The 14,588-nt window shown below is 33.0% G+C and overlaps 2 protein-coding genes across 2 annotated transcripts in view; one reads left to right on the top strand and one right to left on the bottom strand.

Annotated features, from left to right (window-relative positions):
* LOC134845257 (eukaryotic peptide chain release factor subunit 1-like) overlaps nt 1-14,588 on the top strand; it is a 574,579-nt gene that overhangs the window by 323,260 nt on the left and 236,731 nt on the right. The gene's annotated exons all lie outside the window — the stretch shown is intronic.
* The window catches only part of LOC134844851 (E3 ubiquitin-protein ligase RNF14-like), a 32,649-nt gene continuing 30,451 nt past the window's right edge, over nt 12,391-14,588 (bottom strand). Inside the window, exon 6 of the mRNA XM_063861666.1 lies at nt 12,391-12,710. Coding sequence (XP_063717736.1) covers nt 12,391-12,710 — 320 coding nt within the window. The remainder of the gene's footprint in view (nt 12,711-14,588) is intronic.

The raw sequence follows: 14,588 nt of genomic DNA on the forward strand, positions 1-14,588 counted from the left end.
GATAACACTTGCTAATCGTAAGCAAAATGACACCCATTTTCGGCCCGCCAACCCTACAATTTTTCTAAAAGCATCTTTGGCGCCAATATATACACATTTTTTGGTCGAAAATTTTCAAAAAATGCCCATAAACGGCACTTGTGACCTGTTTTTTAAAAAGTCGACCCACCCCCTCGAGAAATTTAAACATTTGTCCCACTCCCTCTAGAAAATCCTAGATCCACCCATGCTCAGCGTCATGTGATTCATACCCTGATTTATTGCTGAAAATTACTTCGATGTAGCAACGTTGAATCGTCCCTGAATCATTCCTGTTCTTATAACTGCACATCCTTGAACATCCCTGAATCATGACTGAGTGAAAAGATTTTCACTTTTTTCAAGTTTAAATACTTTCAATACCAGTTTTGAAATATAAGAGAGGTTTTTTTTACTATTGCTTTCACTTAATACAGTTAAGTTTATTAGAAGAATATCAATCTGTGAAATTTACCGAAATATTATCAATCGGAGAACCAGTGCAACAGAACTAAATCTTCTGAATGCAACTGCTAGAGAACTATACCGGACAGTAGACTAGCTTAAGTTTTCCAGAGTCAGTGAAACTTTGAAATCAATCAAAAGTTTAAAGATTTTTTTTATAATTTAAACAAAGGCTCTAACTAAAAAAACACCAAGTTATTAGAGACTTGAGACTTTTAAACAACTTATTGTTTCCCATTGGGTGCTTCTTTTTGCAATTCAAGTTTAACAAAAAAGTATAAATAAGTATTCAGAAAAAAGCGATAAGCCATATTCTATCGTTTCATTTTTGCGAAGTTAAAGTTTTAAGTTGCCTTTTTTAGCAACCATATTTTCATAGCTTTGCTTTCTTAGTTTCGTTTTGACATTTTGTTTTTACAATTTACTTATTTTATTTTACTCTGTTACAGCTGATTATTTTTTTGTTGAAGTTCAGCCAATCGCTTTTTATTGATTTTCTTTGAAAATTTTAATTAAATAATCTTAAGAGTAGAGCTGGAATTTCCAGCAACTAGAACCGCAGATTGTTTAGCTTTAGATGAAAACTCATTTTTGGAATTTCAGAAAATAAAAACTGAAAAAAAAATTTAATATTGAAAAACTTTCGAAATATGATTAAAGCAGACCTTGATATTTAAAACTAACACTAAAGTGCTAAAGTGCAATTCTCTTCTGATAGATCAAAATAAGTGATACGTTACAGTGAAAGTCCTTTCCTTTGCAAAGTTTTCACTGATTAACGCCAAATTTTTTTTTCAAACCAAATCTAACAAACCGTACAGTATAGATTACATTGACAACTGGCTGGAACATAGCGTGGATTGTCTACCAACTACCATGATAGTATTTCTGAAGAACAGTCAAAAACCACAGACGAAAAAGAGGCACTCCTTTCAAGATGATTGAGATATCTAATATCATTGAATAAAAAACTTACTTCGGACAAAAAGCAACTTATTGATCAGTTAAAAGAATATTTTATTGAATTAGAGATAATGCTTGAAGATTTGCTCATTGTATACGTAGACATGCAAATTGAAGTGTCTAAGTCGACCAAAGAACCTCTTGAAAGACTTGAAAACAGTTTGATTAAATTTGGGCAAAATTTGCGGAAAAATGACAATAAGAGAACATCGAGTCAACAGTATATGTAGTTTCACCACTTTCATCTCGACGCTGAGCCTCCACTACAACACTATAATAGATCACGAGGCGGTAGAAAGACTAAGGATACAAGTTTTCACGAAACTGAAAATAAAAAAACTTGGGATAACTGCAACGTATTGGAAAAACATGAAACCTTGTTCTAACTCTATTTTACAAAATGTCAGACAATTTAAAAAAATAGGCAAAAGCTTTGATGACAAAGATATAACCGACTTCGGGATGCGAACCATGGCTTTAATGCATACAGCGGCCCAAAATTGAAGTGCAGCGGCCCGAAATATAATTGATTGACTGAAGTAAAATGGGTGCCGGACATCAAGCCGACGGGACTTCAAGCCGAATCGTAAAATTAGGGACTTCAAGCCGAAAGCTTTCTCTCTAAGTCATGAAATATGATTGAATTGAAATTTGTTTTGAAGAATTTCTCAAATTCATTATCTTTATTTGGTAATTATTAGCGTTTTCATTAAATTTAAGCCTGCAAATGATGTTTAGGAAAGTTGAAAAATAAAACACGGTTGAAGGTAATTTTCTTGTCTATAGTTTATGCTTTTCAAAAACCGCTGATATTATTAACGGATGCCAATCCCAAGTGATTCATGGTCATAAATAACGCTTATTATGGAGTAAAATAGCCTATGATTTTGACAAGCAACGTTTTACAGATGAAAAAATAATGATTTGAGGTGCTTGCAAAGTTTAATTTTCGGCCTGAAGTCCCTTCGACTTGAAGTCCCGTCGGCTTGTTGTTCTAGACCCAAGTAAAATAGCGCGTAATCTGGGGTTGAGCTTCCCTAATTAGGACAATTATCTCACGGTTTGTCAACAAAGTTCTAAGCAAAACAAACTAATTTAACGGCAAACACTGATTCACGCACAGTATTCCTCTCGTGCCGAATGTAATCGCAGCGGAGCAAGCGCATGCTACATGCTAATGCCGTGTTTGAAGTTAACGTTCAGACTGTTTCATTATTTTGAGTCTGCTAAAAAAGTCTGATAAAAAACCTAGCCTCCAAAATCAAGCAACCTGGTCAGGCTTTTCAAAAAACTTTTCCAGCAGCAAAAAATGTTAACCAGAATTAAGCCGAAAACGTAAAATTTGTCAAATAATAAACAAAATTTCATGTCTCTTGTAAACCTTTACCTAGACGAGAAAAGTTCTGTATAATGGCCTCAATGGAAAAATGAGCTTAAAATTTATCAGCTTGAAAATTTTATCAAAACGCTGGACAATGTTGTTTGCATTTGATTGACTTATTAACGGCTAATTAACCAATTAGATTGAACCACATTAGTTTCAGATCAAGTTGGAAATTACTGTCTATTTGGGCCGTTTATGAGTCATTTGCCTTTGAACCTACCAATATCAAATGTTGTCTTAGTAGTTGATATGGGTGTTAAGAAATTAGACAATAAGTAAATTAAACGGATTCAATAAAACGGAACTTAGACGTTAAATTGGTTTTTCACAAAACTAGCGTTTTAGACGGATCGCAAAGGGCTATCAAAACTTATTGCTTGAAACAAGTTTTCATAATTACAAAAATATGATCCCATTGCATATCAAAATATTTATCACAATTGATTTATAAAATGTTAATCTCAATATGACAACACAATTTTCAAATGCATAAATTATACAATTGCGGCATGTGAAAATTACGGAATGTGAAAATTAGGGCATTTGAAAAGTTGGTTTGCATTTAAGAAAACTCGAACGAAAGTTAATTGTAGTCAGTAAACAAATTTCAGACACGAACAATACAATTACGTCTAATTTCCCATATTTGTCATTTTGCAACGACGTTTAATTTCATTTTCGTTGGTAACGTCTAATTTGCGTTTCGTCTAATTTCCTAGGCCTCAGTTAACACACTCTAGTTGTAATTAACAGTTAGCAATGAGTGAGATTTAGGGAAGCAAAAACAAAAACTTACAGCACAAAAAAGTTAAATAGTATACAGACTGAAACTGAACACAGGTACATTATTTGATTGTCAGTGAAAATATTCAATTATTTTCACTGTGAAAAAATAAACGATCAGACAATTTTTTGGGCACAAAACCCTGACGCATTTTGTCAGCAAACATCGTCCTACATTTTTTCCTTGTTTCACTCTGATTGAATTGATAAATGTATGATCTAAATGTTGATAGACAAATTAAAAATGAGCAAGAAAACGGCTAAAGATTCAGGAGCATTCAAATAGACAAATGAAATGTTGCATGTAATAACTTGAAATGTAACCAACTACAGACACCCACATTAACTTTGCATGCAAATTGAAAAATGTGATTCTTTTCTGTTATACGGCGCAAAATAGAAATTGTTAATTGAGCTTCTGTTTGTGTTGAAAACCCCGAGGTTTATCCCTGGTTTTAATTTCAACCAATCGGATTCGAGTAATATGATCAAATTTCAAAATTGCAAGAAAAAACTGTTTGGATCGTATTACAGAAAAGACCCCAAAAAGAAAAAATATATTGTATAAATTAAGAAAGTCAAAAAATGGCAAATTATACTGAACTAGCGCATGACTTGCAGCTACGGTGCTTCACATAGCTTGTTGAACGTAAAAAGAGCTTACAAAAAAATTACAAAAAAAAACTTTATTACAAACGTAAATTGGGCCCACAAATCGTGGTTTTCTATTTCATAAGGTGAACGATTTATTAAACCAATTTTCAGTTTTTTAAATCAAATAGGCATATCTGCAAAACTACAGAGTTTTTACCAGATTTTTGAAACTTTCAAGCTAAAAAAATACCGAAAAACCGGCAGCAAACAACTCCACTTTTCAAACTTTTCAAAACAGTTCAAAAATTTTTTTATCAATCAGATTTTTATTGACCATAGTTAAACCAAAAATGAAAAATTTCGATGCCAGATTTGCAACTCGTGAGTGTACCCAGATAGCACCCAAGCATAGCGTAGAATTTATTTAATGTTTTTAATTCTACGTTTTTTAGAAAAATTGAAGAAACCCAAAAAACCAAAAGGATTTGAGCAATTAGTCTGGGAAGCCAGATTATCAACTCTTAAGTGTACCATATAGCACATCCACATATAGTGACCAGATTTTAAAATTTGGTTACTATTTAAATCTAAGTTTTTTGAATTTTTTTAAATAGAAATCATTAACAACACCATTTCTCGAAAATTAAAATAATATCAGCAGTTGAATTTGGAGGGCAAAATTGCAACCTTATTATGTACTCTGAGAGCTCTCACTAAAAGGTTTAAAAATTCAAGTTCAGTTAGTACGTAATAAATCTAAATTTTTTGAGAAAAAACTTTAAAATTAATATGCAACGCCATTTCTCAAAAACCAATAGCAAATAAGTTTGGATGGCAACCTTATAAAGTATTTGGAGAGCTCCCCACTATAAAAATGAGAATTTCAAGTTCTGTTAAAATAATTTTAATCTAAACTTATAAAAAATAAAAAATCATTTAAAACGCCATATCCCGGATACCAAAAGAAACTGAGCAAATATTTGCCCAGATTTGCAGCTCATGATAAACACCTGATAGCACCCCACCATAAAAAAGAAAAATTCTGCCAGGTTTTAATATTCAGTATTTTGAGAAAAATAAATGAAATTAACAAAAAAAGCCATATCTCGAATATCACCAGAATTTGAGCAGCTATATTTAGAGGCCAGATTTCGATCTTCTGAGTGTATTCTGATAAACTCACTGCACCATAGGGCTGAGAATTTAAGTTCTGCTGAAAGTTTCTAAATCTAGGTTATTTGAAAAATTGAAAATTCATAAAATGGTCATATCTCAAAAAGCACAAGAAATTGAGCAGTAACATCTAGAGGCCGGATTTACAAATGCTGAGAGTACACTGACAACATTTCACCTTACATTTTGAAGTTTCTCCTTCTGATATCAAAACTGAGACAAAAAGCTTTAAAATGTTTATTTTGCAAAGAAAAAAAATTCTGTAAACTTAAAGCATTAATTCGAGAATTTTGTTTTTCGAATTTTTGAGAACCCCCTTGCTTCAAATTTTTGAGAACTCATAAAAACACCAAATATATTGAAAACAAGATCTGCAATTCTTTGAGTATACTCTCACAGCACCCATTAACAGAGTTCAAACTTTGTTTTGATCTCTTTGAAAATTTTTAAATTGACATACAAAACTTCACATCCTGAAAACTAAAAGTATTTGAGACGTCGCATTCGGACGCAAAATTTGTAACTCCTGAGAGAATTCTCACAGTACCCAACTACACGGTTAGGAATAACAAAATTTAAATTTAAAATTCGAAAAAAAAAAATGAAATCCATAAAAACGTCGCATATCGAGATTTACAAATTTGAGCACTCATATGCAGAGGCGAGATTGGCAACCACCTCTAGTGATCCGACAGCCCTAGCTAAAGGGTTGGATATTTAAAAACTTTAAAAAAAATAAATTTATGAAAGTTTTCTAAACGTTTTTTGAATAAATTTTGAAAAAATCGCTGAAAATGTTTTTATCTCGAACACTACAAAAAATTCAGCTGTCAAATTTGGGAGCAAGATTCGCAACCACTGAAAATAATCTGACAGCTCCCCATTACAAGGAAGGGAAAATTTTCAAAATTAAAAAAAAACAGAAAATTTAACTTTGCTGAAAGACTTTTGAAAAAATCACAAAAAACACCATATTTCAAAAACTACAAGGATTTGAGCAGTCATATTTGGAGGCAAGATTCGCAATACTCCCTACTACAGGGTTAGGAATTTCAAATTTTGGAGAAAAGTTAATTTGTTTTGTGAAATTTTTTTTACAAAATCACAAAAAACGTCATATCTCGCAAACTACAAAGATTTGAGCAGTCATTTTTGGATGCAAAATTCGTAATCCCTGAGAGTACCCGGACGGCACCCCAACTACAATGTTAGGAATTTGAATTTTTGAGGAAAAAAAATTTGGAAAATTAATAATTTACGCCTTATGATTTTTTTGAAAAAAAATTACGAACATCATAACTCGAAATTCCAGGGATTTGAGCAGTCATATTTGAAGGCAAGACTTAGAAATTTCAAGTGTTTAAAAGTAATAATATTTTAGTTTTCTGATTTTTTTTTAAATTACAAAAGATGTCATATCTCGAAAACTACATGGATTTGAGCAGTCATATTTGGAGGCAAGAATTGCAACCCCTGAGAGTACCCTGACAGCACCCAATTACAGGGTTAGAAATTTTTCAATTTTTGAAGAAAAAAATAATTCAAATTTTGTGATTTTTTTTAAAAACCACAAAAAACGTCATATCTGGCAAACTACAAGGATATGAGCAGTCATGTTTGGATGCAAGAGTACTCTGACAGCACCCAACTACAGGTTTAGGAATTTCAATTTTTGAGAAAAATAAATTAATTTTGAAGCTCTATGAGTTTTTGAAAGAAAAAAAATCAGAAATGTCATAATTCGAAATACACGGATTTGAGCAGTCATATTTGAAGGCAAGATTAGCAATCCCTGAGAATACACTGGCAGCACCCAGCTAGACATAGGAATTTCAAGTGTTTAAAAGTGATAATTTTTTAGTTTTCTGAATTTTTTTTATATCACACAAGATGCCATATCTCGAAAACTACATGGATTGGAGGAGTCATATTTGGGGGCAAGATTAGAAATCCCTGAGAATTCACTGGCAGCACCAAGCTAGACTTAGGAATTTCAAGTGTTCAAAAGTAATAATAATTTAGTTTTCCGAATTTTTTTTAACTCACACAAAATGTCTTATCTCGTAAACTGCATGTAGTTGAGCAGTCATATTTGGAGGCAAGAATTGCTACCCTTGGGAGTACCCTGGCAGCACCCAACTACAAGGTAAGGAATATCAATTTTTGAGAAAAAAAATGGTTTTGAAAAATTAATAAATTAAGCTTTATGATTTTTTTTGAAAAAATAATCACAAACGATATATCTCGAAGATACATGGAGTTGAGCAGTCATATTTGGAGGCAAGATTGGCAATCCCTGAGAGTACCATGGCAGCACCCAACTACAAGATAAGGAATTTCAATTTTTGAGAAAAAAAATGGTTTTGAAAAAATAATAAATTAAGCTTTGATTTTTTTTGAAAAAATAATCTCAAACGACATATCTCGAAGATACATGGAGTTGAACAGTCATATTTGGAGGCAAGATTGGCAATCCCTGAGGATACACTGGCAGCACCCAGTTAGACTTAGGAATTTCGTGTTTAAAAGTAATAATAATTTAGTTTTCTGATTTTTTTTGAATCACACAAGACGTCATATCTCGAAAACTACATGGATTTGAGCAGTCATATTTGGAGGCAAGATTAGCAGTCCTTGAGAATACACTGGCAGCACCCAGCTAGACTTAGAAATTTCAAGTGTTTAAAAGTAATAATATTTTAGTTTTCTGAATTTTTTAAAATCACACAAGATGTCATATCTCGAAAATTACATGGATTTGAGCAGCCATATTTGGAGGCAAGAATTGCAACCCCTGAGACTACACTGACAGCACCCATTTACAGAGTTAGGAATTTCGATTTCAAAAAAAAATGAAATTTTGTGTTTTTTTTAAATCACAAAAACGTCATATCTCGCAAAATACACAGATTCGAGCACTCATAGTAGGCGGCAAGATTTGGAATCCTTGCGAGTATTTTTACAGCCTTCAACTAAAAGGCTGAGAATTTTCCTTTTTTTCAAATTGAGTTTTTCGAAAGTTTTGAAAAATCACAAAAATCGTCGTTTCTCGTACACTAAAAAGATTTGGGCATTCATAATTGGAGACCATACTCGCAACCCTGGGGCAACTCTGACAGCAGCCCACTATCGTGTTGCTAACTTTTAACTCGGTGGAACAAACACTATATTCAGACTGGAAAAACGAAAACAAAAATTCTTAAGGATTGCAATATACGATATAGCTTAACCACGCATTGATACGTTATGCAGTTTTTTTTTTGCAAAAAAACGCGAAAACATGGCAAGATACGCGTCACACGCATTAAATATAGTATGAATAGTTAGATATGGTTAGAAACGTAGACGACCTTGGAAAATTAACACGTTGAATTTAATGAAACATATCAAACGATGCAATATTTTGCAAATCTTTGAAGCATGTTAACACAGGGAGTTCTTAAATGTGTTCCGAAAAATTAAAATGATTCGAGCAATTAAATTTGGAGGGAAGAATTGGCACTCTAGAGTGCACCCTAGAGCTTCGCAATTAGTTTTTCAAGTTCTGTTAGTAATTACAAAATCTAACGTTTCGGAATTTGTTTTTAAAAAAAAACATTAATCGAAAACCAAATTAATTTGAGCAGTTATTTTTCTCATAACATCCAACCAAATCGGTGACAACTTCAAAGTTTGTTTTGTGTTTTTATCTAATTTTTTGAATTGAAAAAAAAAAACAAAAAAAAACGCCATATCTCAAAAACCAAAAGGATTTGAGCAGTTACATCTTGAAGGCAGATTTGCAACTCCTGGGTGTACCGTGATAGCACCCCACCACAGAGTTGAGATTTTCCACTTTTGTTAGTAATAACATCTAGATTTTAAAAAATATATATAAGTTCAAAAATAATAAAAAACGCCAATTCTCGAAAACTGAAACAATTTGAGCAGTTGAGTTCGGAGCGCAAAATGAAGGACAGCAATGTAAATAAACACAAAAAAACATATCCCGAAAACCCAATTGTTTGAGCAGTTAGATCTGGAAGCACAATTACAACTCCTGAGTGCAACTTGATAGCACCCCACCACAGGGTTCAGATTTTTCTGTTCGGTTAGTATTCAAATCCAAGTTTTTTGAAAACAAAATTTATACTAGTCATAAGCACCAGCATTTTTCAAAACTAAAAGGCTTGAGTAAGTGAATTTGGAAGACAAAAATGCAACCCTATAGAGTACCTTGAGAGCTCCATGAGCTATGAGCTTGAATTTTTCAAGTTCTGTTAGTAATAAATAAGTCTAAATTTTTGGAACAAAATATGTAAAAATCATAAACAACGCCATTGCTCAAAAACTAAAATGATTTGAGAAAATAAATTTAAAGGGCGTAATTCCAACCTTATAGTGGATTTTGTGAGCTCCCTATTATAGAGTTGAGATTTTCAAATTCTGTAAGTAATCAATAAATCTAAATTTTTTGGAGAAAATTTCAAAACTCATTAACTTTTACTCTTGAAAACCAAAATGATTTGAGCAGTTAAGTTTGAAGGGCAGAATTTGAGTTGCTCAGTTGTGAGGCCAGATTTATATTTCCTGAGTTACCCTAATAGCGCCCCATCATAGGGTTGAGTTTTTTAAGTTAAGTTAGTATTTAAAACCAAGTTTTTCGAAAATTTTTTTAAACTAAAACCATGATTAACGCTTTTTCTCGAAAACCAAAATTATTTGAGCTGCTATAATAGGAGGCCAGATTTAGATATGAGTGTACGCTGACAAGCACCTTAAGGAATAGGGTTGAGAAATTTAAGTTTTACTGAAAGTTTTCAATATGGCGTTGTTTATAAGGTCATCTCGGAGAGCGAAAGAATTTGAGCAAAAAAATCAGGAGTGTACACTGACAAGATCTCACCTTACGTTTTAGAAACTCAATTTATTCATATGAACACCGTAACGAGAAGCTTCTTTGGAATTATTTACATTGCGAAAGAAGAAAAAAAATCTGTACTTTTAAACCATTCATGCTTCAGCAGATATATGGTTAGAATCGTCGACGACCTTGGAAATATAAAACGTTGAATTCAATGAAACATTATATCAAAAGTTGCAATATTTTGGAAAATTATAAACCATGTCAACTAAGAGAATTCTTAACATGTGCCAAATGAAACGCGTATCTTTTAATGCATACATAGATAGATAGATAGAATTGAAACTTTCTTAAAATGGAGTTTTATGTTTGTACTGTTGATCGAAAAAATAGCGTTTTATACTTCAACTGATGAATCAAAACAGCCAAGAAAAACTGTACGACCCTAAAAGATCTTTGAATTTCAAGAAGATTTTATGTTTGGTGTTTTTTTGATTTATAACTTAATTAAAGAAAACTGGATCAATAGGTTAAGTTTTATTACGCTGGGAAATTTATAAAGTAATTTCCACCTTTGAACCTAGAAGTCGTTCACGTTTTTTTTACGCCATTTCAACGTTGGTATTTGGGGAGGGCTATTTACGTAGCTTTCAGGTGAATTTCAATTGAATTCAAAAAGTGCATATTTACCTAAATGCATTCATAATTTCATTAATATGTATGAATGCACATCTGTATTTACTAGAGCATTTTACGACTTTTTCCTCAAAAAAAAAGTAGAAAAAAAATATCAAGACCTGTATTACTCTTAACATGTATCAAATGTGTTAACTCATTACAAATTAAATGTCAAAGCACTTAGTATTATAGTGCCAACGCAGCCTCATTATTCATAAGTGACGCCAAAAATAGCACTTTAAGTAGCACAAAAACAACACTTTCAAAAAAGCCGCCTAAAGTAGAACTTCCATTTTTGACTAAGGTTTGAAAAGTTGCATCGTATTATCACACTACGCTCCGCTTCTATATCGTATCGCAATTTTGAATGTTTCAAAACACTACCAACTTCCGAAGGACAAAATTTTTAAATAGACTAATTGATTTATCTTAAAAGGAACTAAGAACATTCTAGACGATTAAATATTTTGAAGCTTTTCATCGCTTCAGAGGCCAATTACGATCAAATTGCGTAGGATATCGAACTTTAGATTAGCCAGGTCTTTGTTGCATTTCAACGAATAGATCTACCACAGCTTCTTCATTAAATGGATGTTTTCCTGAAGAGTAAGGGCTTTAGATAAACATAATCAACTGGAAAAGAGTCAATGAACGCAAGTAAACAGAAAAATACTGGCTATTTTTTTTGAAACAACCTCAACTTTCGAAGTTACAAAAAATAGACGCCCTTGAAGCTCTTTGACTTTCCAGAACAAGTAGAGGTCGATACTTGTATGATTAAATTAACCCATTTGAGAAAATTGGATCAATAGGTACTTTTATTTATTTCGCTGGGAAATCTCGAAATTAAATTCCAATTTCGAAACTAGAAGTCGATAACGTTTTTTGTGACCATTACACTTTTGCTGTTCGATAGTGGAGTTAGCCTTCCTTTTAACAAAGGAAATGAATTGAACTTAAAGAGAAATCATAAGTGACGCCGCTAAAAGTTAAATTTGAATCTGAACAAATTTAAGACTTTTCCTGAAAAAAAAATGAAAAACAAAATCAACGCGACCTATTTAAGAGTCTGAACAACGTTCATCGACTCTTAATAGAAAAATGGACGAATAATATGCACGAAGAATATATTTTCTTATCTTTCTCTGCCGCAAAAAGATCCGATTATTTTCGAAAGATATGATTTAAAGTGATAGAACTTTGATAGTTATTAGCAAATAATCAATCTGTATATGCAATTTTCATGAGTTTCGAATTTAAATGAGTTTCGAATAACCAATCGAGAATGATTTGAAATATATTTCCATTCAATCTGAGTGTTGGCTACAAGTTTTGCTCAGTGAATAATGACTAGTGGCTTTGTCCACTTTTGACAGATTATCCCCACACTGGAAGCAGAAATGACCCTTGCAGAACCAACACTTGACCAAGTTGAGTCTACCCATTTTTGGATTCTTATTTCTACACCGTGGACATTGTTTCTGTCTCACTAGCTGATTCTGTAAGCGATGTAGCCTTCGTGAAATTGAACTTCCTTCCGTGGACCACTCGCAGGTTGAGTGAAACTAAATGTTTGGCATCCTCTTCCAAAATGATCGTAGCCAGATATTTTGACACCACATAGCCAGCAGAAAATTGTTCCACATCTGCAGGTCATTTTATTGCAGCCTGCAGATTTTTCAATTTTTATCCTGCAGCCAGGACATGTCTTGATTGGCTTTCTCCCATTGTGCTCCACACCTACTTGTCGTTCTTGAAATCGTCTGTACATTTCCTCCCTGGCTGCCCGCAAATCCTGCTGCTTTGGCCCTTAAGCAAGAAGACAAACAACACTCGCTTCGAAAACATGAACTATTAACTATGTAATCATTACAGATTGAAACAGCTTTGCATACACAATCGGGCAATAATCAAATCAAACAAGAAGAGCCGGTTGATGTGGAAGAAGCACAAAGATCTGGCTTCTTTAAAAAAACAAAAAAACCTTCAATATATATATATAGTCTCAAATTTAGGCCGTTTTTTGTGTTGTATGACAAGAAAAACCAAAAACTCAATGTTAGTAAGTAAAATATTACCGACTAAATTTGTTGTCAAAAATGGCAAAAAAAATGGAAAAAAAACATCGAAAGAATTGTCTAAATTAAAAAATATATTTAAAATTTTTTTGTACCAAGGAAGATCTATAAGAAGCTTCGAAAATTTGTTTTTCTTGACTAAACTAGCTCGAAATAAGACTAAAAAGCAAAATTTTTGAACCAATTTTCCCAAAACTGAAAAAATTTATGTCGTTCAAATCACGACCCATATATTCTGATGATTAATTGTGGTACCTGATTTTGGGTGCATACATATGAAAAACACATACGAAGACAAATTCCTTCCCACATTCAGTGGTCGGAACAAAAAAAGCTGTTTCAGCTGATGAAATTGCAACAGAGCTTCTAATCACTTACTACACAAGGAAACCATAGCCAACAGAAGATTGGAAAAGAATACAAAGAGGCATATCAGAGCTTTGTACCACTTGCGACACAAAAAAAGCCTCTAGGTCAAAAATAGAATCAAAAACGTTGAAAAAATAAGTCTATCCAAAATTAATAAAGCTAGTTTTGAAACAAAACGAGCCAAGACAATACAAAGTAAAATTGGCATCAAAGAATTTACCAAGCGATAAAAAAGCCGAAAATACCGTAGCAGAAACCGTTCAAGCCGAAAAAATTTAAAAGACTTAAAAAAAATATTAAGTTCTCCTCACCCTCAAAACACACAAACATACACACACTTAAACTTTTTCGCATCAACATGGGGCCACTCAACAGACATTAAATAGGTCGAAATCCACAAAAACCGAAAAAATATTCAAATATGACTCTAATACAATAATTATTAAGTCCCCCTCCCCATCAAAACAAACACACACATGAACACAAGTTTTTTTTCGCTCGTCGAACGACGCAACACGAGGCCTCTAAATCCATATGATTTCGGCCGAAACCGTTTAGGCCAAAAAAAAAGAAAAATGATATTTTGACAAATCGACTTGGTGAAAACACAACATTAAAATCAAACTTCGAATCGTAGATATTTGAAAAGCTAACATGCACAAAATATGTCGGGTGCAGAAAAATTATTGCTAACACAGGCTTCCAGCAAACCTCCAGCCAACATATTGCTAACAGAGGCTTCCAGCCAACATGCAGTTGGAGAGTCATGTAGGCAAGGAAACCGAAAAAAGTACTGGCTTGTGAATAAAAACAAACACAGAGGCGAAGCCGAGCTTCGCACCACTTCGACACAACACAATCATAAAAAGCATAAGTAAAAAAGCAGTAAAAATTAGGTGAACCAAAATTTTCGTATGTGTAGATGAAAGACACTTAGGGGCCACCTAAAGCTGGAGGTACGTGTTTGATATGTGTTGAATTTGTTATACTGATGCAGTACCAAACTCATAATTTTAAAAATTGGACTTTTCAAAAAACGGATTTTTTCAAAAAACGGATGGCCGGTAAAGTAGAGAAGATCCAAAAAATCCGTTTTCTCAATTGAACTCTTAACCTGAGATTTGGCACGGTAATTTTCGAGGAGAGTAAAAAACTTCCAAAAAACTTGTCTGAAGGCCATAACTTTTTTCTTGGGCGTAGCAAACTATAAAACCAAGCTTCCAACAAACTGTGGTGTCGA

This window comes from Symsagittifera roscoffensis, chromosome 4, assembly GCF_963678635.1.
Source record: "Symsagittifera roscoffensis chromosome 4, txSymRosc1.1, whole genome shotgun sequence".
Lineage (NCBI taxonomy): Eukaryota > Metazoa > Xenacoelomorpha > Acoela > Convolutidae > Symsagittifera > Symsagittifera roscoffensis.